Source organism: Pongo abelii, chromosome 17 (assembly GCF_028885655.2).
Source record: "Pongo abelii isolate AG06213 chromosome 17, NHGRI_mPonAbe1-v2.0_pri, whole genome shotgun sequence".
In the NCBI taxonomy this organism is placed as follows: domain Eukaryota; kingdom Metazoa; phylum Chordata; class Mammalia; order Primates; family Hominidae; genus Pongo; species Pongo abelii.
Window position 1 is genome coordinate 68,109,333 of NC_072002.2, and position 27,003 is coordinate 68,136,335.

At 37.2% G+C, this 27,003-nt stretch overlaps 1 protein-coding gene across 5 annotated transcripts in view; it reads left to right on the plus strand.

Moving 5' to 3' along the window:
• Positions 1-27,003, plus strand: part of DCC (DCC netrin 1 receptor) — a 1,201,233-nt gene that overhangs the window by 972,979 nt on the left and 201,251 nt on the right. For all 5 annotated transcript variants that reach the window (XM_024235927.3, XM_054537946.2, XM_063716903.1 and 2 more), the window contains exons 13-14: positions 7,837-7,978; positions 24,256-24,366. In XM_024235927.3, the coding sequence (XP_024091695.3) occupies positions 7,837-7,978; positions 24,256-24,366 (253 nt within the window). The remainder of the gene's footprint in view (positions 1-7,836; positions 7,979-24,255; positions 24,367-27,003) is intronic.

The following is a 27,003-nucleotide window of genomic DNA, read 5'->3' on the forward strand; positions in this document are numbered from 1 at the left end:
ATCACTTCCAAAGATGAATAATAACCATTCAGGGGGTTTCCCTCCTGGTGTGTTGAATGTATAACTGATTATATTAATTAATTGCTGCTTGGCATCGATATTAAGGTATTGGCTACATGGGAATAATTTAGGTGATCACTGGAAATCCTCAAATGTGATAAAGAAAAATTGTCAAAAACGATTACTCATGTGATCATTAGTATAATTAAGTTATTCATGCTTATCAAGTGATGTACACTTGGTAGACATACTAAGCACAATTGTTTTCTCTTTTTCAGTATGCACATGGAGATTCAGATCACTTATTAGACTCATAGCTGGGGATGGTGGCTCACTCCTGTAATCCTAGAACTTTGGGAGGGTGAGCAGGTGGATCCGTTGAGCCTAGGAGTTCAAGACCAATCTGGACAAGATGACAAGACCCTGTCTCTACAAAAAATACAAAGTATTTAGCCGGGCACATGGTGGCTCCTGCCTGTAGTCCCACAGGAGGTGGAAGGATCACTTGAGCCTGAGAGGTAGGCGGCAGTGAGCCCCGATTGCACCACTGCACTCCAGCCTGGATGACACAGAGAGACCCCGTCTCAAAAAAAAAACCAAAAGAAAAAAAACAAGGCTTACAGAAGGTCACTCAGCAAAGTCACAGCAAAACATTAATTGGAAATTAAAAGGTTCTAAATCTTGTTCTAAGGTTTAATATCTACATTTGTATTTTCATTTTCAATTTGAATTTATTGTTTACTTTAAAAACAGCTGTAGTCTTCAGAAGGTGGCCCTCCTTGATTTTCCAAGGGCTTTGTATGGGAAAGCTTATTGGATGTATTTTAAAAGAATAATTTAAATTCAAGTTTTTAAAAAATAAAGTTAAGGGTCAAACCTCAAAAAAAAAAAAAAAAAAGATAATAGTCAATAGGAGAAATTAGATGAGTATAATTGCCAAGTAGAGTCCCTGTGATTGCTTATTTTAGTGTGAAATAATGAAAGGAACATTAGACCCCACAGTTGGGAAGTCTTTCATTGATAGTGCAAGGTGACCTTGGCCTATCCTTCATTTAACTGTGCCTCAATTTCCTTTTTTGTAAAATCATCAATGGTGATAATATCTGCCATTTCACCACTCACCACTAAGATGAGTAGTGAAACATAAACTACGACTATTCCTTTTTTTTTTTTTTTTTTTTTTGAGACGGAGTCTCGCTGTGTCGCCCAGGCTGGAGTGCAGTGGTGCAATCTCGGCTCACTGCAAGCTCCGCCTCCCAGGTTCACGCCATTCTCCTCTCTCAGCCTCCCGAGTAGCTGGGATTACAGGTGCCCGCCACCACGCCTGACTAATTTTTTGTATTTTTAGTAGAGACGGGGTTTCACCATGTTAGCCAGGATGGTCTCGATCTCCTGACCTCGTGATCCACCTGCCTCGGCCTGAGCCACCACGCCCGGTCCCCAACTATGACTATTCTTTTAATTCTGGTTTTCTTTCCTAGTTTCTAAAACACTGGGGAGTAAAGAATATGTCCACACATGTGCACCTACATGTATGAATGGTGGGGAAGAAGGGCATAAATGGGCATGTGTGTATTTAAGGCTGCGGGTTCTTTGCAGCCAGGGACTCTACACTATTATTTTATGCATTATTTTATCTCCCAAATAACTTAGCCAAATGCCTTAAATGAACACATTAATCCAACCTTCTCTCTCTTTTGCATGGCCTGAAAAATTTTGTAATTTTTTTCCCAATCTACCTTTCCTTTTCCTTGTCCTATATATTCTTTGCTTTAGCCACTAAAAGACTACATGAGCTTCCCTTGAAGATGCTTGACATTGTCATTACACCTTGAGCTTGTTCTTGATAGTTCCTGTTTTAAATACCATTCCCAACTCCTCTGTGAACTACCATTCACACTTGAAGGATGAGTTCCTTGTAAAGTTCTTCTGATCATATGACATAGAATTAATCACTCTTGGACATTCTACTATAAACCTTAGCATGTTGTTTTTTCATTATTAGTTTATATGTCTCTTTCCTCCGCCAGAATGGGTAAACCATGACTTATTTACATGTTTACCACAGCAAGAATGTAGTTGATACATGTTGAATGAGTAACAACTAAATGAATTAGACTCTCAGCCTCTTGAACTTCTCATAGGAGGCAATGTTAAGCAGTAAAGAATGTCCTCCTTTTGACTCATGTTATCTCAGTTAAAATTCTGCCTATTGCTGGATACATGTCTACGTTATTTAACGATTCTTGTCCCAGTTTACCTGATTGTACAAAGGTCATAGCAATAGACCTTAACTCACAGAGTCATAATGAGCATAAAAATATAAATAATGCAGAGTGCTTAGACCATTGCCAGGTCTAAAGCAAGTGCAAAAAATATGTTAACAAATAGTAATTAAGAGTGGTGCTTAATTTATCACACTTAAAGAATAGTGGAAACAAAGTAAAAGATCTCAGTGCAATAGTATTTTGATTATATTCTACCAACTTAATCAGATCAATTTTATGTAACTAGATTCCTCTGAAATTAGTAAAAGATTTTTATTATGTAAGTACAGTTGATCCTCATTATTTACAGATTTTGTAGTTGCAAAGTTGCCTGCCTGCTTGCTAAAATTTATTTGTAACTCAAATTAATACCCATGGTGCTTTGTGGTTATGCTTAGAGCAGGGTAAAATTTGAGTTGCCAAATGTCCATGTTCCCAGCTGAGGTTGAACAACAAGATGCTCTGTCTTCTTGTTTTAGCCCTCATACTATAAACAAGTGCCCTTTTTGAGGTCTATTTGGTGCCATGTTTTTTGTATTTCTGTGCTTTTGGTTGGTGATTTTTCTGTTTAAAATGATCCCAGAGTGGAGTGCTGAAGCACTGTCCAGTGTTCCTAAGAGCAAGAAGGCTGCGATCTGCCTTATTTCTGACATAAAATTTCAATGTTAAAGAGCTGACAATACTATCATATTAAATAAGGTATCATTAAATAGAAACACACATAAAACAAGGTTATGTACCCATCAGTTGACAAAAATATTGTAACCAGAGGCTTGAAGGAACCTAAACCTATATTTCCTCTAGGAGCAATATTTCAGTATTCTCAAATTCAGTGTTGGGGTGAGGGCAGCTATACAGAAAATAACAAAGTGCTCAGCAAGTAAGTGCAAATGTAGATTATAATTTTTTCTTCTCTCAGAGAAACTTATTTGTAGAGCACCAGCTAATTTGTAGTAGATCTGGAAGAAGGAGCTTGGATTTCTATCTCCCTGGAAAGTCTAGCTCTACCTCTGCTCCATGATTGAAGCAGGGACAGAGAGGTCCTGGACAAATCCATTATTTGACGTTGGGTCTGGATTCTTTCTTTTTTTTGAAGTGGAGTTTCACTCTTGTTGCCCAGGCTGGAGTGCAATGGTGTGATCTCAGCTCACTGCAACCTCCGCCTCCCGGGTTCCAGCAATTCTCCTGCCTCAGCCTCCCGAGGAGCTGGGATTACAGGCGTGTGCTACCACGCCCGGCTAATTTTGTATTTTTAGTAGAGATGGGGTTTCTCCGTGTTGATCAGTTTGGTCTCGAACTCCTAACCTCAGGTGATCCACCTGCCTCGGCCTCCCAAAGTGTTGGGATTACAGGTGCGAGCCACCGCACCCGGCTGGGTCTGGATTCTTTCTAACAGCCAGTAATTTGTTTCTACTACCTAAAACAAAAAATAAAAAAACTCTGTGTGCTTATTTTAAAACTTAATTTAAATATTTTCAGAGTATTCCATGCACATTATTTTTTAAGGTAAATAGTACTAACAAGCCTAAAACAAAAACAAATAGGCCCTTTCTTTCCGCTCCCCAAACTCTGCCCCCATTCCCTAAAGACTGCCTTATGATATTTGGCTGTTTTTTTTTTTTTTTCTGACATTTACCTTTATGTTTCTCAGTAATGTACTTATTTAGATGTCTCTTAATTTACCAGTTTTACTTCACCATTTTTAGATATCATCTATTTTTATGGCAGGATTTCGTGCTGACACACTTCCATCCTCATTTTCTTCCCCAGTCCTTTCTCTTTTTTCTACTGCTGCTTCTCCTCTTATTCCTTCTTTTGTTGAGGTGTAATTAAAATAAATGAAATTATAAATCTTAAGTGTTCAGTCTCATGAATATATTGGTGTTCTAGGGCTGCCATAATAAATATTGCAGACTGGATGGCTTAAAAAACAGGCATTTATTTTCTCACAGTTAGTGAAGCTAGAAGTCCAAGATCAATGTGTTGGCAGGTTTGGTTTCTTCTGAGGCCTCGCTCCTTGGCTTATAGATGGCTACCTTCTTCTAGTGTCTTCACATGGTTTTTCTGTGTGCATATCTGTGTCATAATTTTCTTTTAGGGACGCCAATCATGTCATATGTAAGACCTACCATAATGAACTAATTTAAACTTCATTACCTCCTTAAAGGACTTATCTCCAAATTCAGTCATATTCTTCTAAGATAAAAGAGTTATAACATCAACATATGACTCTTGATGGGCACAATTTAGCCCATAAATATGTATTTTGACAATTGTATCCATCTGAGTAACAAACATGAAATCAATATGCAGATTTCCATCACCCCAAAAAGTCTCCTGGTACCCATTTCCAATCAAAACCCAGAACAACTACCATAGACTATTCTAACTTCTAATACTGTAGATTAGTTTTGCCTATTCTTTAACTTCACATAAATGGAATTAAACAGTATATACTCTTTTGAGTCTGGTTTTTCATCGTATTAAATCTTTTATCACATTACAATTTTCTTCATTGTCTTCACTGCTGTTTGTTGCCTTTAAATTTTTTTTTTCTTTTTCAGATTGCACTATTTTCCTGGAACACACCTTTCATTAACTTCCTGTTAAGGAAAACACAAATAGATATCTTGGAAACCATGTGTATCTGAAATATTCCTATACTGTCTGTAGCATATATTCTTATACTTGTGTTATCCTTATGCTTGCTTATTTGACTAGACATAAAATTCTAGACTTAAAATCCTAGATTAGAATTTTATAAGTAGTGTTCTATTGTTTTCTACTATTGAGTGTTATTGAGAAATCTCATGCCATTCTTACTGCTGATCATGTTTTATGTGACCTGCTTTTTCCCCTCCATTCTGGAAACTTGTGGATCCCCGCCCCACACCCCATAAGGCTCTAGTATTTTACAGTAATGTGCCTTGAAATGGATCTGTTTTGCATTTATTTCGTTTAATATTCCACAATCTTTTTCAGACTGGAGTCTCAAGTATTCCAGTTTTGTAAAGTTGTATTAGGAAAGGGGTAATTTTATCATTTTTGCTAATTTTCTACCTTTTATTTTTCCTGCTTTTTAATTCTCTCATATTATCACGGGTGTTGGAAATTGAGAACCAAATCTCTAATTTGTTATCTTTTCTCTCCCATTTCATGTGATAATGTATTCCCACTGAATTTTTTCTTTTAATTCATCTTCCAACTTATCTATTGAATTTTTAATTTGTGCAATCAAATTATATTTGTAATAAGTTTTTAAAAATATTTCAATATTCTCGTGTTTTTATCCTGTTGATGGATGGATTATCATTTCTTAGATTACCAGGGTATTAATGACATCTTTTTGGATTTCATTCTTTGCATTACTGATGTTTTCTTCAGGTGCTATTATCTTCTTATGTATTATTTTTTCTACTTTCCTTTATGCTAAGGGCCTTCTTTGATGTCTGGTAGTCTTAAATTGTCAGTTTACATTAAAATGAAGTATGAAAAAGCTGATTTTAAACTACATATTTTAGCACTTGAGTGGGACTTATTGAGTACTGAAATGGGAGAGTTCCTTGACCACCTTCGCAGGATGTGCGACATCGTTGTGGCTTGTCTGTTTGGCTGCTGCACCCTCAAACCCCTTATGGTACAGGGAGCATGCAGACAGGCAGGAGCTGGGGTGAGCACTTTTGGTCTCTGGGTCCACGGTAGCATGTAGGAGTGGGTGTCTGTGACTCCCAACGCCCCAGTGGGTGTGCTACTGTGCTCTTTCAGCTCTGCCATCTGCAGACAGCTTAAGTGTTAACCAGTTCAGTGCCCTCTGGGTACCCAGGTTCTTGTCCAGCATCTAGGAAGAAGCAGGTCACATGAACAAATTGAAGGATGGTAAATGTGGGGGATTTTATTGCCAGATGGAGGTGGCTCTCAGCGGGATGCATGGGGAGCTAGAAAGGGGATGGAGTGGGAAGATGATCTTCTCCTGGAGTTTGGTCATCCCACGGCTGATCTCCTACCTGACCATCCCCAGCTGAACTCCTCTCGATGTTCAGATGCTCCTTCTCTTCTTTTCTTCTCTGCCACACTGCTCTTCTATTCTGTTCTTCTGCTCGTTTCCTCATTTGCTTGTGGAGCCTGGGGTTTGGGGTTAATATGGGTACAAGACAGGGGGATGCGGCAGGCCAAAAGGCAACATTTGGGTGTGAAAACAGGAATGACTGTTCCCATTTAGGGCTGTGAGTTTCCAGGCTTGAGGGTGGGGCCTTTTGCCAGAGAACCACCTTCTTCTACCCAGTATTTCCCTGTCTCCTGTCCATATCAGTAGTAGCCTCATTGTTGGGGAATTGATCAGGGATATGAGTGTTTTTTTTTTTTTTCTCTAGGGCAAAGATAATAACTTTCTCTAGAGAGGATTATCTGATATTCTACCCAAGAAGCATATACCTGTTTGCCATTGCTCTAGGTATCAAATGAAGGAAGAAGACATGGGTAGCTCACATCTTTGATTTACTTACCCTTGCCTACATCCCTGTTCTCTCTTGTGTTTAATATCTCTGAATCTTTGGCCTCTGAGTTGAATATCCCCAGAGGATAAAGCTACCAACACCTCCAAGGTCAGGGAGGGTTAGTAGCCCGGTTTTACTGGGTATGGGTAGAAACCTGATCTGAATGACTTTCAGTCCTTCCCCTCTTTCAACACTATGCTTGGAAGTTCTAACTTCCAAGTTATATAAGCAGGAACAATGTCCAGGCATCCCTGACTTTTGTTGTGCTTTTCATTGCCTTGATTTTTCATTACTGTCTCTTAAGAAGGTATTTAGTTTTCAGGCTCTCTTCTTTGGCTCAGTCACCCTATGATATGGTTTGGCTGTGTCCTCACCTAAATCTCATCTTGAACTGTAGCTCCCGTAATTCCTACCTGTCATGGGAGGGATCCGTTGGGAGGTAACTGAATCATGGGGGCAGGTCTTTCCTGTGCTGTTCTCATGATAGTAAATAAGTCTCACGAGATCTGATGGTTTTGTAAAGGGGAGTTCCCCTACACACGTTCCCTTGCCTGCTGCCATGTAAGACATGTCTTTGCTCCTCCTTTGCCCTCTGCCATGATTGTGAGGCTTCTCAGCTATGTGGACCTGTGAGTTCATTCAACCTTTTTCTTTATAAATTACCCCATCTCGAGTATGTCTTTAATTAGCAGTGTGAGAACAGATTAATCCACCATATCTCCCTCCAATTTGCACCTTCCAAATATCAGTTGACATCTCTCATGCAATATAGACTTATTCTCTATTGTTTTATGGCTTTATACCATTTAGAATATTTTACTGTCATTTTAGCAGCATATGCAAAGGAGAGGTGATAATGCATTCAATCAATCAAAGGAATTGTGTATTTTTGTTAAAACCAGACAAATAAGAATGCTGTCAGATTGTAAGAATGAATTTAATTTGTCTTTAAGTGGCAATCGCTAACACTTCTTGCTTCTCTGCTTTCTTCACACTTATGTTTGGGTTACTTGTTTGACCCTGTCCCGTTGTCCTTTCTTTCTTCAATGTTTTAATTTACATCTATTATTTTACAGAGTATCAAAGTTAGCTGGCTGCCTCCTCCATCAGGAACACAAAATGGATTTATTACCGGCTATAAAATTCGACACAGAAAGACGACCCGCAGGGGTGAGATGGAAACACTGGAGCCAAACAACCTCTGGTACCTATTCACAGGTCAGTGTTCACATGGTGTAGTCTTGCAAGGTTTTGATGAATTAAATGCTTTAGGAATAAAATATAGTCTCACTCCAAAGGAACATTGATTTTCTTCTTGGCATCCTGGCAGGTGACATCTATTGGCTGGAACAAGAACAACCTTTATATTTTTAACTTTACATTCTCTATAATGTTTTCACTATATATTTCTCTCTGGATCATCATCTTAATACATGTATCATAAAATTTTTATTCATACTAGTTTCTCAGCATTGCTGATTCAACAAAAGCATCTGTTATCTAAAAACTTAACATTTTAACCAATAACTTTTAAAAGTCATCTAATGAAATTGTTCCAATTTCAATCACTTTGATTCCCCTCTACCAATATTCAGGGGTGAGAATGGGTTGAAAACTGAAGAAAAGGGTGGATTGTAAAATAAAGAGAGAGATTATTCTACTTTCTGCTAAAATAAAGTAAATTCACTTATGCAGCCATATTGATAGAATTCAGAGTAGATCAAACTTCTCTATGAAAACTGGACCCAGTTTGCATGTAAAGAATATATTTTTTTAAATTTTATAAAATAATCATGTATTTAATAACTACAACCTTTAATTCACAACAGCTCAGGTTCCTAGAAAACAGAATGAAGCAAGGCTTTCAAGGTAGTACCTTTAAAGTTATAAGTTCAGGAAAACAAGAAGGAGAGAACAAGGAAAGCGATCCAGGGAAGAAGAGAAAACAGATAATGGTGGTACATTATCCATCTGTGGTGGCCACAACTTCGGGGCACACACAGCACTTGCTAGGTCTCCTGGGTGTCTCTTGAGAAGCCACATGAACTATCTCACAGTCCATGGATAGAAGGTGTGAGCAGTTGCTCTCTTGTTTCTCACTGGTTGAGTTCACCAACAGCTTACTGATTACTTTGCACCTCCCAGGCAGTCCCCTGTGAAGCCAGAGCTTCTGATGACTCTGCAGACGCATAGGTGTCTTTTTGTCAATCAGCATTTTATGTGATGGTGGCTTGGCCTAGGGTATGATCAGAACTCAGGGCTTTTCAAACCTAGGAATATCTTGAGCTACTGCCAGAAACTTGGCAAGCAAAGCATATAGAGTGGCTCATGACACAGCTGGGTAGATGAAGTTGAGTGACTCTGAAGTGGCACATAAACTGGGTCAGGACAACATACAAACCATAAAGCACATGACTTACAATTTATAGATGAGGTAAACTACCATTGCAAGTGAAAAAAAGAAAGTAATCCCTTATGTATTCCTTTTCTCTACACCAGATACTCAGCGAATTTCCATTTGAAATCATGACTCACACACATTATAAGCTTCTTGTTCAGCCTGCAATCACAGACTTGAAAGTAACCTGTTTATTTATTTTTTCTTCTTTTCTCTCAGGTTGTCTTTTATGCGTATATAATTTTAGCATAATGGCCAGAGCACTTCCGAAGTAGATTGCCAAAAATCATGTTTTAAATATGGACAAAATCTCTGAGGCAGGGAATGGTTGAATCTAACAGAAAGTTGTGACATTTACCATATCATTTTAAAAGATTTTGAAAAGCCAATATCCTATGTTTTTTTCCCCTGACAAAATAATGGGGAAGATGGTAAAAATAAAGTGAGGAACATGTGTTCATTAGGATATTTGGTACAATATGACTTTTACTTTAAGAGAAATCACCAAAATTGAAAAATCTTGCTAAAAATATTTTAGTATGGATTCTAAGATTTTATATTAGAGCAGAAGAGACACTAAGGATAATTTAATCCAAGCTCTTCCAGACATAGAGATTTGAAGCCTCAAAACTTTATCATCATTGCTTTTGCTTCTCAAATGATAAACGTTGAGAATATAAAATTAATTTCTTACTATAAAATAATTAACTAAAGGATGAATATTCCAATAAAAAAGCTAATGATTGGATGTTCAATTCACAGAACTATATGCAGCCAATAAAAATGATAAAATGTTCAATCTCATTAGCAAATAGAGAAATGCAAATTAAAATAAAAATAAGTTAGCATTTTCTTTTGATTAAAGTAATAAAGATAAAAATAAATGAGGGCATCCCATTCTGGAAAGCATATGAGAAATGTAAACTCTCACATACTGCTTGTGGGATAGAAAATGTCTATAACCCTTCTGGAAAGCAATGTGTGTGTATATATATGTGTATATATACACATATATATATACACACATATATACACATATATATATACACACATATATATGTATATATATGTGTGTATTTTATACAGAGGTATATACGTGTGGATGTGGATGTATGTCTGTACGTATAATTTTCTTTTCATAAAGATATGACCCAGGTTTCCAAATTCTAAGAGTTTATCCTAGGAAGCAATCATATTTTTGCAAAGTTTGTAGCTAGATGCATATTGTCATATTATTTTAATAGCAAACAGTGTTTTTAAAAACCTAAATATCCAACTATAGGAAGTTACCTAGAAAATTCAGACACAGTTGTATCTTGGAATACTATATGTCTAATTTAAATGAAATAGTGTAAAAATGTTAAATCTATGTAAATTATGATTATTTAAATATAGTAAGCAAATACCCCAGTTTTAAGTCAGTATTAGTACAAGAGCTTGTATTTATTAAAAAAAGCATTCACATAAAAATATTTAGAATAATATATATCCCAAATTGTTGATCATGAATATTGCATACTTTGTAACAACAATATGTTATGTATTTTTAATTGCATATGCAAAATGAAAAACGATAAGTTAAAAATATTACAATTTTTCCTTTCAAAAATTGAAGATTTCTTCCCACTAATGCTAACTCAATATCATCTGAATGGCTTAGAAAACAGTGGTCCAGAAAACAAATGAAGAATAGTAGCCTCACGGCCAATAGAATTTGCTAGCGTTAATTGCTTAGTCCTTATGAGTTATTTTGGCAAATGGAAGTTAACACATTCAGTTTAGTATTTTCAAACCAAGATTCTGACTCCCTAAATAACACAACATTTAGGACTTTCCCTCTGTTTAAGGTAAAATCATTGAAAAAACGCAGAGCAGCAACTATTAGCCTTCTCACCAGCAGAAACCCAAAACAAAATACCACGAATTTCATAACTTGAAAGAATAGACATTTATTCTCACAGTTCAGGAGGCCAGAAGTCTGACTCAAGGTGTTGGCAGGTTCAGCTCCTTCTGTAGGCTCTGAGGAAGAACCCATCCCACAACTTTCTCCTAACTGCTGGGGTTACCGGCAGTACCTGGTCTTCCTTGGCTTGTAGATGCATTGCTCTAATCTCTGCCTCCATCTTTTTATACTTTCCTCTCTGTGTTCTCTCCTCTTCCTTTTTTATTTGTTTTGTTTTTTTGAGACAGGGTTTTGCTCTCTTACCCAGGCTGGAGTACCGTGACATGATCATAGTTTACTGCAGACTTGACCTTCTGGGCTCAAGTGATCCCCCTGCCTTGGCCTACGGAGCAGCTGGGACTACAGGTGTGTTTCACCACACCCAGCTGATTTTTTAAATTTTTCGTAGAGACAAGGTCTTGCTTTGTTGCCCAGGCTGATCTCAAACTCCTGGCCTCAAGTCATTCTCCCTCCACGGCCTCCCAAAGTGCTAGGATTATAGGCATAAGACACTGCCTGGCCTCTCTCCTCTTCCAATTAGGACGTTAGAGATAGAGCCCACTTGAAATCCAGGATGACTTCATCTTGGGATCATCAACTAATTATAACTGTAAAGACACTATTTCCAAATAAGGTCACATGCTGATCCTTCAGACATGCATGAATTCTCAGGGGATACCATTCAAACTACTATAGACTCCTTTTTTAATTTTTCCTCTCAAGGACAATCATTTTGAGTTGTATCTTCTAATAAACTTTACTTATTCAAAAATAAATAATTCAGTACTACATTTTCATTCATCTAAAATACGTGTGACAGTTAGAGCTTCTAATCAGCATGAGGTAACCCATCACCACTCTGGTTTATTATCATTTCAGCCAAAAGCAAAGTGAGATGAATTAATTGGTTATTAGGAACAGCTCACAAATGCCCATTTGCATCTTTATAGAGCTGTAAGAATTTGGATGCAAAATGTGTAGGCTTTATTCATATTGTTACATCTTGATTTCATGAGTTATAATAAAGCATTTAGGAATGCAAACAAAATATGAGCAGTTATATGTGCAACTATGCCTGAGATTTACTGCAAACATATATATATATACTCTTTCTAAATTTGAACTGAAGCAATAAAAAGAGTTAATGAACAGCATCATACACTTACAATTTTTTTTGAATAGTTTTGGAAAATCCTTCCCTCCTCTCTCCTGCTCTGTGACTGGGCTACAGAAACACCTGTTGCATTGCTAGACATTGTGGGAATATATGTCTTCAATGCTACAAAACATTAAGAAACCAGGGAGAGCTACACATTGGTAGATTGGCTGTGGTTTAGACATGTCCCCAGGATATATCTAGCAACTTGTACACTTTGTTGTAAGCAAAAGCAATTGATTTTCCATATAAATCTATAGCACTATAAAATGTAAAGGATTTGATCCTATGATTTTAATGCCTATAAGATACATGGATTTATTGATTTGGTTGTTTAAAAAAGTGGAAATTTCAGAATGCTCCATTTGTATGTTATAAATATCCAGGTGCAGATACTCAAACATTTGCTTTTTTACAATCTTCTATTTGTTAGACAGATGTTTTTTGTGTGTATGTGTTTTTTTAATGAGAATAATGAGACATCTGCAAAAACAAAGTAATTCAGAGTTATAACAAGAATTGAAATCGCTATCAGGTTTTTTGTGAGAACCCACATCAACTAAATTTTAAAACATTTTTAATTTTTGACTGCTCTTCAGGGAAGGTTGAATTGAATTTAAGGGTTTTCTTGTGTTTCATGGTCAATATATAATAAACATAATAAAGATGCATTGATAGTTTATGGACTGAAAAATTGAAATAATAGCATAGCAATTTTATAACAGGGCTAACATTGGGGAAATTGTGTTGTTTGAATAATATGCCATCTCTTACTAGAAGGTCTAAAAATTAGAAATAGAACATAAGAATTACAGAGCTTGAGGACACTTAGCATTCAGGATAGAAACCTGCAGAGATAATCAACTTTCAACAACTGAATTTTTTACGGCGACGAAAAGCATTGCTAGTTACACCATACTTCCTTTACAATAAAGATATAGTTAGAAGCATCTAGGACACACACACACATTGAGATTGAACTTTATGATCCTGACAAACATAGCAGGAAACACAGAATTCGTCTCATCCAAACTGGTTTTGTTTTGTTTTATTTATTTTATTTTATTTATTTATTTTTTGAGATGGAGTTTCACTCTTATTGCCCAGGCTGGAGTGCAATGGTACAATCTCGGCTCACTGCAACCTCTGCCTCCCGGGTTCAAGTGATTCTCCTGCCTCAGCCTCACCAGTAGCTGGAATTACAGGCATGCACCACCACACCTGGCTAATTTGTTTGTATTTTTAGTAGAGACGGGGTTTCGCTATGTTGGCCAGGCTGGTCTCGAACTCCTGACCTCAGGTGATCCCCTCTCCTTGGCCTCCCAAAGTGCTGAGATTACAGGCGTGAGCCACTGTGCCTGGCCAAACTGCTTATTTTATAGAAGAAATAACTGAGGTCTGGAGGGTGACATGGCTAAGTTCCTCCACTAGTTAAGAAGATGATCCCAGGTGAATTGTGTGTTGTCCAACTCCTCATTATGTGCTCCTTTCACTATGCATGTTGTCATCTTTAGTTCACTTTATTGTGAGTGACTAAGGCTGTTACATAACTTTGTAAAAGATAATTAACATTAAAAACAATGTTTAACATTTACAACAATAATAGCCATATTATTACTTACTGAACTCAAACCATTCACTATGCTAAAAGCTATGTATGTATTTTCCATTTTAATCTTTATGACAGTTTTTATTTATGTATCCCCAATTTATGGATGAGGGCATGGAAGTAAACAAAGAGGCCTGGTTTTTCATGGTCAACCATCTAATAAGTAATGATACTGCCTGAATAGAAAACCTATATTCTTACCTCTTAAACCGTAAATAATGTGTTTCTCACCATAGGCGATGCATTCGTGATTGTATCAGTATTAAAAGGAATAGGAGAAAAACACAAGGATGGAAAAAGATGTCTATTGGACAATAAAACTTAAAGATTACCATACAGCGGGCCGGGCGTGGTGGCTCATGCCTGTAATCCCAGCACTTTGGGAGGCCGAGGCAGGCGGATCACGAGGTCAAGAGATCAAGACCATCCTGTCTAACACGGTGAAACCCTGTCTCTGCTAAAAATACAAAAAAAAAAAAAAAAAAAAATTAAGACGGGTGTTGTGGTAGGCGTCTGTAGTCCCAGCTACTCAGGAGGCTGAGGTAGGAGAATGGCATGAATCCGGGAGGCGGAGCTTGCAGTGAGCCGAGATTGCGCCACTGCACTACAGCCTGGGCGACAGAACGAGACTCCATCTCAAAAAAACAAAACAAAACAAAAAAAGATTACCATACAGCTAGAGGAGCTGACTAACTCTAGAACAGATTAAATAAAAGCTTTCCTGGCCAAATTATTTAAATTTTTAAAAATATTCCTATTATTCCAGTTCAGGAACTAGATCTAAGATAACAGCTTTTCAAAATATACATACAAAAAAAGGCTTTTAATTGGCCAGGCGCGGTAGCTTAAGCCTGAATCCCAGCACTTTGGGAGGCCGAGGCAGGCAGATCAGGAGGTCAGGAGATCGAGAAACCCCATCTTTACTAAAAATACAAAAAATTAGCCGGGCGTGGTGGCAGGCGCCTGTAGTCCCAGCTACTCGGGAGGCTGAGGCAGGAGAATGGCGTGAACCTGCGAGGCGGAGCTTGCAGTGAGCCAAGATTCTGCCACTGCACTCCAGCCTGGGCAACAGAGCAAGACTCTGTCTCAAAAAAAAAAAAAAAGCTTTTCATTACAGACTGGCTTCTCTTTACTCCACCTCCAGTGAAAGAGAGAGAGGAAGGGAAGAGGAGGGGAGGGGAGGGGAGGGAAGGGAGGAGGGAGTGGGGAGAGGAAGGGAGGAGGAAGGGAGGAAGGAGGGAGGAGGGAAGGGAGGAGGGAGTGGGGAGATGAAGGGAGGAGGGAGGGAGGAAGGTAGGGAGGAAGAAAGGAAGGGAAGAAGGAGGGAAGGGAAGAAGGTAGGGAAGGGAAGAAGGAAGGGAAGGGAAGAAGGAAGGGAGGGAAAGGAAGAAGGAAGGAAAGGAAGAGAAGAAGGAGGGAAGGAAAGAAGGAAGGGAAGGCAAGAAGGAGGGAAGGGAAGGGAGGGAAGGAAAGAAAGCAACATTGAAAGATGTTCTGATATCAGCTATCAGAGTTGGGGCCCCCAAAAGTTGCTTGGTGGTGGTTATTGTTGGTATAACTCTGGAAGATAACTCTTTTTTCTAATAGGGTATATTCATTCATTTATTTATTTATTTATTTATTTATTTATTTATTTATTTATTATTTTTATTTTGAAGACAGAGTCTCGCTCTATGGCCCAGGGTTGAGTGCAGTGGCACGATCTCGGCTCATTGCAACCTCCGTGTCCCGGGTACAAGTGATTCTCCCACCTCAGCCTCCTGAATAGCTGGGATTCCAGACGTGCGCCACCACGCCAGGCTAATTTTTGTATTTTTAGTAGAAACGGGGTTTCACCATGTTGGCAAGGCTGATCTGGAACTCCCGACCTCAAGTGATTCGCCTGCCTCGGCCTCCCAAAGTGCTGGGATTACAGGCTTGAGCCACCGCTCCCGGCAGCATTTCTAAGCAAGAGAACAAATTAACTCTTCTTGAGGCTGAATTTTGGATATTACTGATTTGTTAGCTTGATCCACTGTCAAAAATAATAGAACCATCAATTTTAACCTCCCTACCTGCCTATTATTCAAGTCTGATGTAATGATCATAAACAGATATTTCTTCCATGCCTGCATAGTGCTTTACATTTGTTGCCAATGTCTCTCTTGGGTTCTAGCATAGGGCATGTGGGCCTTTGAAGGTGCCCAGCAAGAAAGAACAGAGCCAAGATTCTTTACCCAAGGATAGTCCAAGTTTTAATTAAAACACCATAATACCTTAGCTTAATTTCTCTGAGCCTTATTATCCATGTCTCTAAAATGGGACCAATCATGTATTCTGTGCCAAGATCGCAGGGTATTTGAAAAATCAAGAAAGTAACCTGGAAATCACTGTACCAATGTCAGTTATCACTACATCTATGAAACGCTTGATTTTATAAATCACTTTTACAAGCAATTTTGCATTTGGCCCTCACAAGAAACACTATAAAGTGGAAGCATGTATTATTACTTAATCACTTTAGATAGGAAATAGCTATTAAAAGAGCCTCCAGTACATCTAAAATTTTCCCAAACAAATCACAGCATAGAAGTAGGGCCACCTGAAACCTGGAATTCTAAAGGTAATGTCCAGACTGCTTCTCTGAAAAGCCAAAATTTCTGCTTCTGCTTTATATCATGCACTTACTTGGGTATAAAAAAGGATCACAAGTTTAATTTTCTTGATAAAAGTTTGATACAAAAGGTACTGAATTTAGAATCCAAAGTCTTGGATAAACACATTTTATAAGAGAAACTTAATTAGTTTTTATCCCACTAGGATAAAACTAGTGCAGTCTATCTGTAAGTGATACTATGGTAAATCAGATTCAGTGCAATCTAAGGAAGAACTTTTCTAAAAAGCAAAACTAGAAAGTGAGTTATCTCCATTGGTGAATTTCTCATCCAATACAAGTATTCCTGCTTTATTTACAGGGACACTTTGTTAGATATTCAGCATTATATGAGCCATTTGATGAGATATTACTTAAGATTTTCTTTAATAATGGGATTCTATACATATTTATTTTTTTATACTTTACCTAGCTTTTTTAGGTGTTTGTAGTTAGATTCCACAGCCCAGCAAAGTCGAAGGTGTTTTAAAGATAAAATATAATACTTCAAAGACATTTGGCAGGATTTTCAGAGTGACCTGAGGCACTGATCTCTACAGGATGCTAAAACTTCACTGCAGATGTAATAGAAAGGAAGATATGAAGAGCTCCCCTACTGTATATGGTTGCAAGGGATACTCTGATAAACAGTTTGGCCTGGCCAGGTGAGACCCCTTTGGGGAAATACTTACAATACACTAGATGGCCTCTAAACTGCTTTATTTTTATTATTATTGTAATTTAAGTTCTGGAATACATGTGCAGAAAGTACAGATTTGTTACATAGGTATACACGTGCCATGGTGGTTTGCTGCACCCATTAACCCGTCATCTACATTAGGTATTTCTCCTAAAGCTATCCCTCCCCTAGCCCCCCACTCCCTGACAGGCCCTGGTATATGATGTTCCCCTCCCTGTGTTGATGTGTTCTCATTGTTCAACTCCCACTTATGAGTGAGAACATGTGGTGTTTGGTTTTCTCTTCCTGTGTTAGTTCACTGAAAATTATAGTTTCCAGCTTCATCCATGTCCCTGCAAAGGACATGAACCCATCCTTTTTTTACAGCTGCATAGTATCCCATGATGTATATGTGCCACATTTTCTTTATCCAGTCTATCATTGATGGGCATTTGCATTGGTTCCAAGTCTTGGCTATTGTGAATAGTGCTGCAATAAACATACACGTGCATGTGTCTTTATAGTAGAATGATTTATAATCCTTTGGGTATGGGTATGTACCCAGTAATGGGATTGCTGGGTCAAATGGTATTTCTGATTCTAGATCGTTGAGGAATCGCCACACTGTCTTCCATAATGGTTGTACTAATTTACACTCCCACCAACAGTGTAAAAGCATTCCTATATCTCCACATCCTCTCCAGCATCTGCTGTTTCCTGACTTTTTAATGATCACCATTCTAACTGACATGAGATGGTATCTCATTGTGGTTTTGATTAGCATTTCTCTAATGATCAGTGATGATCATTTTTGCATTTATTTTTGGCCGCATAAATGTCTTCTTTTGTAGTAGTATTGTCTGTTCATATCCATCGCCCACTTTTTGATGGGAATGTTTGTTTTTTCTTGTAAATTTCTTTAAGTTCCTTGTAGATTCTGGATATTAGCCCTTTGTCAGATTGATAGATTAAAAAAAATTTTCTCCCATTCTGTAGGTTACCTGTTCACTCTGATAATACTTTCTTTTGCTGTGCAGAAGCTCTTTAGTTTAATTAAATCCCATTTGTCAATTTTGGCTTTTGTCACCATTGCTTTTGGTGTTTTAGTCATAAAGTCTTTGGCCATGCCTATGTCCTAGATTTTCTTCTAGGGTTTTTATGGTTTTAGGTCTTACATTTAAGTCTTTAATCCATCTTGAGTTAATTTTCATATAAGGTGTAAGGAAGGGGTCTAGTTTCAGTTTTCTGCATATGGCTAGCCAGTTTTCCCAACATCACTTATTAAATAGAGAATCCTTTCCCCATTGCTTGTTTTTCTCTAGTTGTCAAAGACCAGGTGATTGTAGATGTGTGGTGTTATTTTTGAGGCCTCCATTCTGTTTCTTTGCTCTACATATCTGTTTCGGTACCAGTATCATGCTGTTTTGTTTACTGTAGCTTATAGTATAGATTGAAGTCAGGTAGGCTGATGCCTCCAGCTTCGTTCTTTCTGCTTAGGATTATCTTGGCTATGTGGGCTCTTTTTTGAATTCATATGAAATTTAAAGTAGTTTTTTTTCTAATTCTGTGAAGAAAGTCATTGGTAGCTTGATGGGAATAGCATTGAATCTATAAATTACTTTTGGCAGTATGGCTATTTTCGTGATACTGATTCTTCCTATCCATGAGCATGGAATGTTTTTCCATTAGTTTGTGTCCTTATTTCCTTGAGCAATGGTTTGTAGTTCTCCTTGAAGACGTTCTTCACATCCCTGTAAGTTGTATTCCTAGGTATTTTATTCTCTTTGTAGCAATTTTGAATGGGAGTTCACTTATGATTAGGCTATTATGGGTGTGTAGGAATGCTTGTGATTTTTGCACATTGATTTTGTATCCTGAGACTTTGCTGATGTTGCTTAACAGCTTAAGGAAATTTTGGGCTGAGATGATGGGGTTTTCTAAATATACAGTTAGGTCATCTGCAAACAGAGACCATTTGACTTCCTTTCTTTGTATTTGAATACCCTTTATTTCTTTCTCTTGCCTGATTGCCCTGGCTGGAATTTCCAATACTATTTTGAACAGGAATGGTGAGAGAGGGCATCCTTGTCTTGAGATGGCTTTGAAAGGGAATGCTTCCAGCTTTTGCCCATGCAGTATATTGGCTGTGTATCTGTCATAAGTAGCTCATAGTATTTTGAGATACGTTCCATCAATACCTAGTTAACTGAGAGTTTTTACCATGAATGGGGTGTTGGATTTTCTCAAAGGCCTTTTCTACATCTGTTGAGATAATCATGTGGTTTTTGTCTTTGGTTCTGTTTATGTGATGGATTATGTTCATTGATTTGCATATGTTGAACCAGCCTTGCATCTCAGGGATGAAGCCAACTTGATCATGGTGGAAAAGCTTTTTGATGTACTGCTGGATTCGGTTTGCCAGTATTTTATTGAGGATTTTCACACTGATGTTCATCAGGGATATTGGCTTGAAATTTACTTTTTTTGTCGTGTCTCTGCCAGGTTTTGGTATCAGGATGGTGCTGGCCTCATAAAGTGAGTTAGGAAGGAGTCCCACTTTTTCTGTTGTTTGGAATGGTTTCAGAAGGAATGGTGCCAGCTCATCATTTTACCTGTGGTAGAATTCGCAATGAATCCATCTGGTGCCGGGCTTTTTTTGTTGGTAGGCTATTTCTGCCTCAATTTCAGAACTTGCTATTGGTCTATTCAGGGATTCGACTTCTTCCTGGTTTAGTCTTGCAGCGGGCAGGGGGCATATGTGTCCAGGAATTTACCCATTTCTTCTAGATTTTCTAGTTTATTTGCATAGAGGTGTTTACAGTATTCTCTGATGGTAGTTTGTATTTCTATGGGATCAGTGGTGATCTCCCCTGTATCTTTTTTTATTGTGTCTATTTGATTATTCTCTCCTTTCTTCTTTATTTGTGAGGCTAGTGGTCTATTTTGTTAATCTCTTCAAAAAACCACCTCCTGGTTTCATTGATTTTTTTGAAGGGTTTTTCGTGTCTCTATCTCCTTCAGTTCTGCTCTGATCTTAGTTATTTCTTGCATTCTGCTAGCTTTTGAATTTGTTTACTCTTGCTTCTCTAGTTCTTTTCATTGTGATATTAGGGTGTCGATTTTAGATCTTCCTGCTTTCTCCTGTGGGCATTTAGTGCTATAAATTTCCCTCTAAACACTGCTTTAGCTGTGTCCCAGAGATTGTAGTATGTTGTGTCTTTGTTCTCATTGGTTTCAAAGAACTTATTTATTTCTGCCTTAATTTCTTTATTTACCCAGTAGTCGTTCAGGAGCAGGTTGTTCAGTTTCCATGTAGTGGTGCGGTTTTGAGTGAGTTTCTTAGTCCTGAGTTCTAATTTGATTGCACTGTGGTCTAAGAGACTATTTGTTATGATTTTCATTCTTTTGCATTTGCTGAGGAGTTTTTTTTAACCTCCATTTATGTGGTCAATTTTAGAATAAGTGCAATGTGGTGCTAAGAAGAATGTATATTCTGTTGATTTGGGGTGGAGAGTTCTGTAGATGTCTGTTAGTTCCTCTTGGTCCAGAGCTGAGTTCAAGTCCTGAATAGCCTTCTTAATTTTCTGTCTTGTTGATCTGTCTAATATTGACAGTGGGGTGTTAAAGTCTCCCACTATTACTGAGTGGGAGTCAAAGTATCATTGTAGGTCCCTAAGAACTTGCTTTATGAATCTGGGTCCTCCTGTATTGGGTGCATATACATTTAGGATAGTTAGCTCTTCTTGTTTCATTGATCCCTTTACCATTATGTAATGCCCTTCTTTTTTTTTTTTTTTAATCTTTGAGAAAAGCAACCCCAAGATACATAATGGTCAGATTCACCGAGGTTGAAATGAAAGAAAAAATGTTAAGGGCAGCCAGAGAGAAAGGTTGGGTTATCCACAAAGGGAAGCCCATCAGACTAACAGCAGATCTCTCTGCAGAAACACTACAAGTCAGAAAATAGTGGGGGCCAATATTCAACATTCTTAAGGAAAAGAATTGGCAACCCAGAATTTCATATCCAGCGAAACTAAGTTTCATAAGCAAAGAAGAAATAAAATCCTTTACAGACAAGCGAATGCTGAGAGATTTTGTCACCACCAGGTCTGCCTTACAAGAGCTCCTGAAGGAGGCACTAAATATGGAAAGGAAAAACTGGTACTAGCCGCTGCAAAAACATACCAAATTGTAAAGACCATTGACACCATGAAGAAACTGCATCAACTAATGGGCAAAATAACCAGCTAGCATCATAATGACAGGATCAAATTCACACATAACAATATTAACCTTTAATGTAAACAGGCTAAATGCCCCAATTAAAATATACAGACTGGCAAATTGGATAAAGACTCAAGACCCATCAGTGTGCTGTATTCAGGAGGCCCATCTCACTTGCAGAGACACACTTAGGCTCAAAATAAAGGGCTGGAGGAATATTTACCAAGAAAATGGAAAGAAAGAAAAAAAAAAGCAGGGGTTGCATTCCTAATCTCTGATAAAACACACTTTAAACCGATAAAGATCTAAATTGCTTTCTAATGATAACTTCAAGTTGTTAGCAGACTTTGTTTTACTTAAAACAGGTATATAAGTCAGATTTCCACCAGAGAAAGAAAGAGCCAGCAGGAAATACATACTAAGAAAAGTATTGCAAGGAATTGGTTTAAGTGGTTATGATGGCCGGCCAGGCAATTCCAAAATCACTGGGCAGGCCATTAAGAGGGGCAGGCTAGAGCTCTCAAGCTAAGTCCACAGCCATGGCAGGGCAGAATTTCTGCCTCAGGGCAGCCTCAGTTCTGCACTTAAGGTCTTTTTTCTGATTGAATCTGGGCCATCCAAATAGACTTCGGCAGTATCTCTTAGTTAAAGTCAACTACATATGGACTTTAGTCCCATCGACAAAATACCTTCACAGCAATACCTCAATTAGTGTTGGATTGAATAACTGGGAGCTGTAGCCTACCTAAGTTGATACATATAACTGACCATCACAGAGGGTATTTCAAATCAATCACTGGAGAAAGTATTGACATGATTGTTTATTCATTTTAAAGAAAAATGAAGTTAAACTTCTACATAACACACGAGTACTTTGTTTTTTGGTTTTTGTTTTTTTGAGATGGAGTCTTGCTCTGTTGCCCAGGCTGGAGTGCAGTGGCGCGCGGTCTCTGCTCACTGCAAGCTCTGCCTCCCAGGTCCATGCCATTCTCCTGCCTCAGCCTCCCAAGTAGCTGGGACCACAGGCGCCTGCCACCACACTCGGCTAATTTTTTGTGTCTTTAGTAGAGACGGGATTTCACCGTGTTAGCCAAGAAGGTCTCAATCTCCTGACTTCATGATCCGCCCGCCTCGGCCTCCCAAAGTGCTGGGATTACAGGCATGAGCCACCGCGCCCGGCCAAGAGTACATTTTTGATGGATTAGAACTTTATTTTAAATAAGAGCATTATGAAACTCATAAGCTGTTATGAGTAGGTAACCATTTCTTCTCAGGGTTCTCTCCCTATTAATTTTTTAATTTCCCAGAAAATCTCTGTAACCCCTCTGCCTCTGTAATCAACAACAGTGCCTATGAAATGGTGAAAAAGATGAACAAAATTAGATCAGTACCATGTTAACAAACCAAAGTGAGCACGAGCCTACTTAAGGAATGACAAAGGCCTTATGTTCGAACCATCTCTTTGCCATCTTGTTGATGTGGTTGAATGCTGTATATTAACCTAATGTTTTCTTTATGTTAAGTTTTAGTTTTAGTGGATTTTTCAAGTGTTTTGTGTGTGCATCTTCCCTGTTTCAGGTACTATTGTGGGCCCTATGAATATACAATTAAAACCTGAATAATATTAATAACAAAGACAAGAGCACCAATGACAGTCTCAATATATGTCTTCATGGAGCTTCTAGTCTATTTTATAAAATTAGAAGCTTCTTTAGAGGACAGAAATTTGTGTTATAGATATCATTATGTAGGTGAATTTATCAAATGGTCTAATTGTACTGTCTATTGAAGGCACTGTTTGTTCCTTGACAATAACTAATCCTTTCTAACCATTATTTAAAATACCATCTCCTATTAGTAGTAAGTTTGAATTCCCCTTACTACTAAGTATTCATCTTCCTATGCAAAAAATCTTCAAATATGTAATTTTGTACATGAGCGTAATTTCTTTTATTATGCATTTTTTTTCTTGACACCAAATATTTGCACTATTTCAGATGAATGGGGGATAACAGTTACATTATTATCTTTATCAGGATTGTTTAATTCCTTGAGGTTTAAGAACTTGATCATTTAGTCTGAGCCTCAAAAATGTCCTATGATCTTTTCACAAATGTCATTTGTTTTACAATAATTTATCATGTTAATGAGCTACTTTCAGCTTTTTGTAAGAGGAAAGTCACTTACATCAAAAATTTTCATATATCAGATAAATGATCCATGTGGTCTCTCTAGTTTACCTATGTTCTCTGTGCATTTTGAAATAAGCCCTAATGTGATCGTTGTGCACGATATTATGCCAAAATCATCATAGGGATTGATTTTCTATATCTCTTGTGTGGAAGCTAATGCAAAACAAAATATTCTTGAAAGATGGTTTTAAGAGACAAAAGCCCTAATATTTTCTTCTGAAGTGCATTGTCTTTGGATTCTTGATTTTTGGCCTAAAGAAAACATAATCACAGACCTTGAATGAATGATGGAGACATAAATTTTTAGATTGACTGTTCTTGATTTATAGACATGGATCTTCTGAACAGTAAGGGAAAATGATCCATGCAATTTTTGATTATTTCTACATCATTTATATTTTATATTCTGCATCTGCCCTGAGGCTATTTACATGGACACATTTTTATAAACTGGAAAAAAACTCATAAGAATGTATAAAATTAATTTGATTTCTTGCTATGATATTTCCACCCTTTTAGTCAAAATAATCATTACCACAACAGTCACAAACAATGTAAAGCATGTCCACTATTGTTACAATTTTGCTGAAGCTTTTTGAAACCCAGGTAGGAATACTTGGTGCATAGTAACTTTCTTCCCCCCTGTGGAAAATTCTTTCATAGGACTGGAGAAAGGAAGTCAGTACAGTTTCCAGGTGTCAGCCATGACAGTCAATGGTACTGGACCACCTTCCAACTGGTATACTGCAGAGACTCCAGAGAATGATCTAGATGGTAAGACTTTTTCCCAGTTACTATCACTCTGATTATCTTCTTGTTATCTCAGCTTTAAAAGGTCTCTTAAAGAAGGAATGAACTCCAACTTTGGGGACATTGATTCTTACTATATGTTCACATGCAAAACACAACAGGGAAACATTAGTGAATACATAGTCTTCAACAATGCCATGTAAATAGTGCTAGCCCATGAATGACATAGCATTGATTATGCAATAATCATGGTCCTCATAACAAGTTACTTGTTTTCAAGATCATCTGAAATAATATATTTTCTATTTATTTTATTTTGAATAGTTGACCTTAACCATTTCGTTCACAAGAATTAGTGTAATTTATAATAGTAGTCATGAACTATAACTATATAATATAGCTTCTCTTGCTTTTTTATGAGGCTTTTGAAAAACATCTATATGTATTTTTTTACTTGCTTATGATATTATCATTACCTTTTCTTGATATAAAGACAACCTACTTTGTTTGCTTAGCTGATAGTTGTCCTGAAACATTCATCAGTAGGATATTAGGATTCATATAAGATTTATATATTAATAAATTAAATATAAGCAGAATCCTCAAAATTAGCAAATGAGAAATTGCTCTGGAAATAAAAACATCAAGACTAAAATTTTAAAATAAAATTTAAAAGGAATGGGTAATGAAGTGACAGCATAAAACATTAAATAATAAAGCAGAAATATATAGAATTAGAGTTAGAAATTTAAAAGGTAAGAATTCATAAAAATGAGAGGTCCTTGGAAAAGAAGTAAGATATGATAAGTATTCTTAAAGCTAGGTAATCAAAACTAGTGTCAATTAAAGGTAAAGATAAACTCCTATGTATTGAAAATGTGACAGCACAAGATAATCGCCTATTATAGCTAACAATGAAATTCTCTTACTCCTTAACTGATACATCTGAAATTATTCCAGTAAAAATTAAGAGTAAAAACTTTATATTCCTTTCTTTTCCCTTCCGTTTTTTAATCTCTCTTTCCATGTCTTCCTCACTTTTACTCTTTTCCTAGTTCTTTTATTACTCTTTCTCATGTCATCCTTCCTCTTTCTTGAACTCCTCCATCTCATTCTCTTTCTCTTTCGTCTTCCTCTTTTTCTCTTTTTGAATACGTTACTGTCATTCATTATTTTTCTACAGCCACAAATTTGGTTTTACTAAAATAATTATGGTAGCATTAAACAATCAACAGTTGATATTTCCATAATAATGTTAATCCCTGCCATGTGACTGCATATTAATTCAAAGAATATTTATAGAAATCTTACTAAGCATCAGGCACCATGCTGAGCTTTGATACAATAATACATAAGAAACACTTGGTTATTTTCTCATGGAGCTTGGAGAATAGCAAAGAAAGACAGACATTTTAGCTGAGGTATATGAAGTTGCCATTGTTATAGTTAAAACCTGATTGGGTGCTTGAAAACTACAGTTCATCTTAGGATGGGTGGATGGGTGGATGGATGGATAGATGGATGGATGGATGGTCGGATGGTTGGAAGGTTGGAAGGCTGGATAGATGGATGGATGTATGGATAGATAGACCAGTAGGCAAACAGACAGACTTGCATTTAAATTGAGACCTGAAGGATGAATAAGAATTAGGTATGCAAAAATACATTGACGATTGAGGGGAAGGAATAGAGAGTAAGGTAAGTGTGGTTTTTAAAGTCAAGACAATGATGCTGTTTGGGGACTGAAAAAGGCCATCAAGAATGAAACACAGAGTTGGCATATGATGAGGTTTGTAAGATAAGCAGGTTCTAAATCTGACAAGACAAAGTTAAGAATGTTAAACATTATCTAAGGATGTCTAAGTCAATAACTTACTTTGATTTAAGCAAGTCATCAAAGGTTGATTTAAAAAAATAGTGAATTAATTAGAATTGCATTTTGTAGAGATTACTCTGGCTGAAGCATGCACACACAAGAAAGTATTCTAAGTAGGCAAACCCAGGCAGTGACTTTAAGACAACCCTAGAGGTAATATAGGAGTTTACAAAAAAATAACTTGAGGCTTAGAGATATTATTTAACTTGTCTTAGGTTATATAATTGAAAAGTTGTGGAGCTACAAAAAGTCACATTTCACAGAGTTCATACCCATCACTAGTAGCTTAGAAAACTTTCATTCATGTGTTTATTCAACATACATTTCTTATTAAAGGTCTACATATGCAAGATATTACCTTAGGTACTAGAGATAAAACAATAAATAAAGTCCCTACACCCAAGGAGTATAAGTTATATTCAGATGGAGGTAGATAGTGATAGGTGCTCTGAAGAAAAGGAAGCATGGTAGAGGGGATAGCAAGGACTAGAAACTACTGCTTTATATAAGGAGCTGAGAAAATCTTTCTATTTAGATGAAATATGAACCCAGACTTTAAGGAAGTGAAGGGGAAGCCATGCGAATAGGTCAGACTAGAGCCCTCCAAGTAGAAGAAAAAGCAAGAACAGTCATCCTGAACAGAGCCTAACTGGTGATTGAGATATATATGGCAAGAAGGATGCCAAAGTCATGAGGTTATAATTTATCTTACGTAAAAAATGAAAGAGTGGTCACAATAAACTATATAAATAGTTATTTTTTTCTATTTTAACTTATTTACCTAA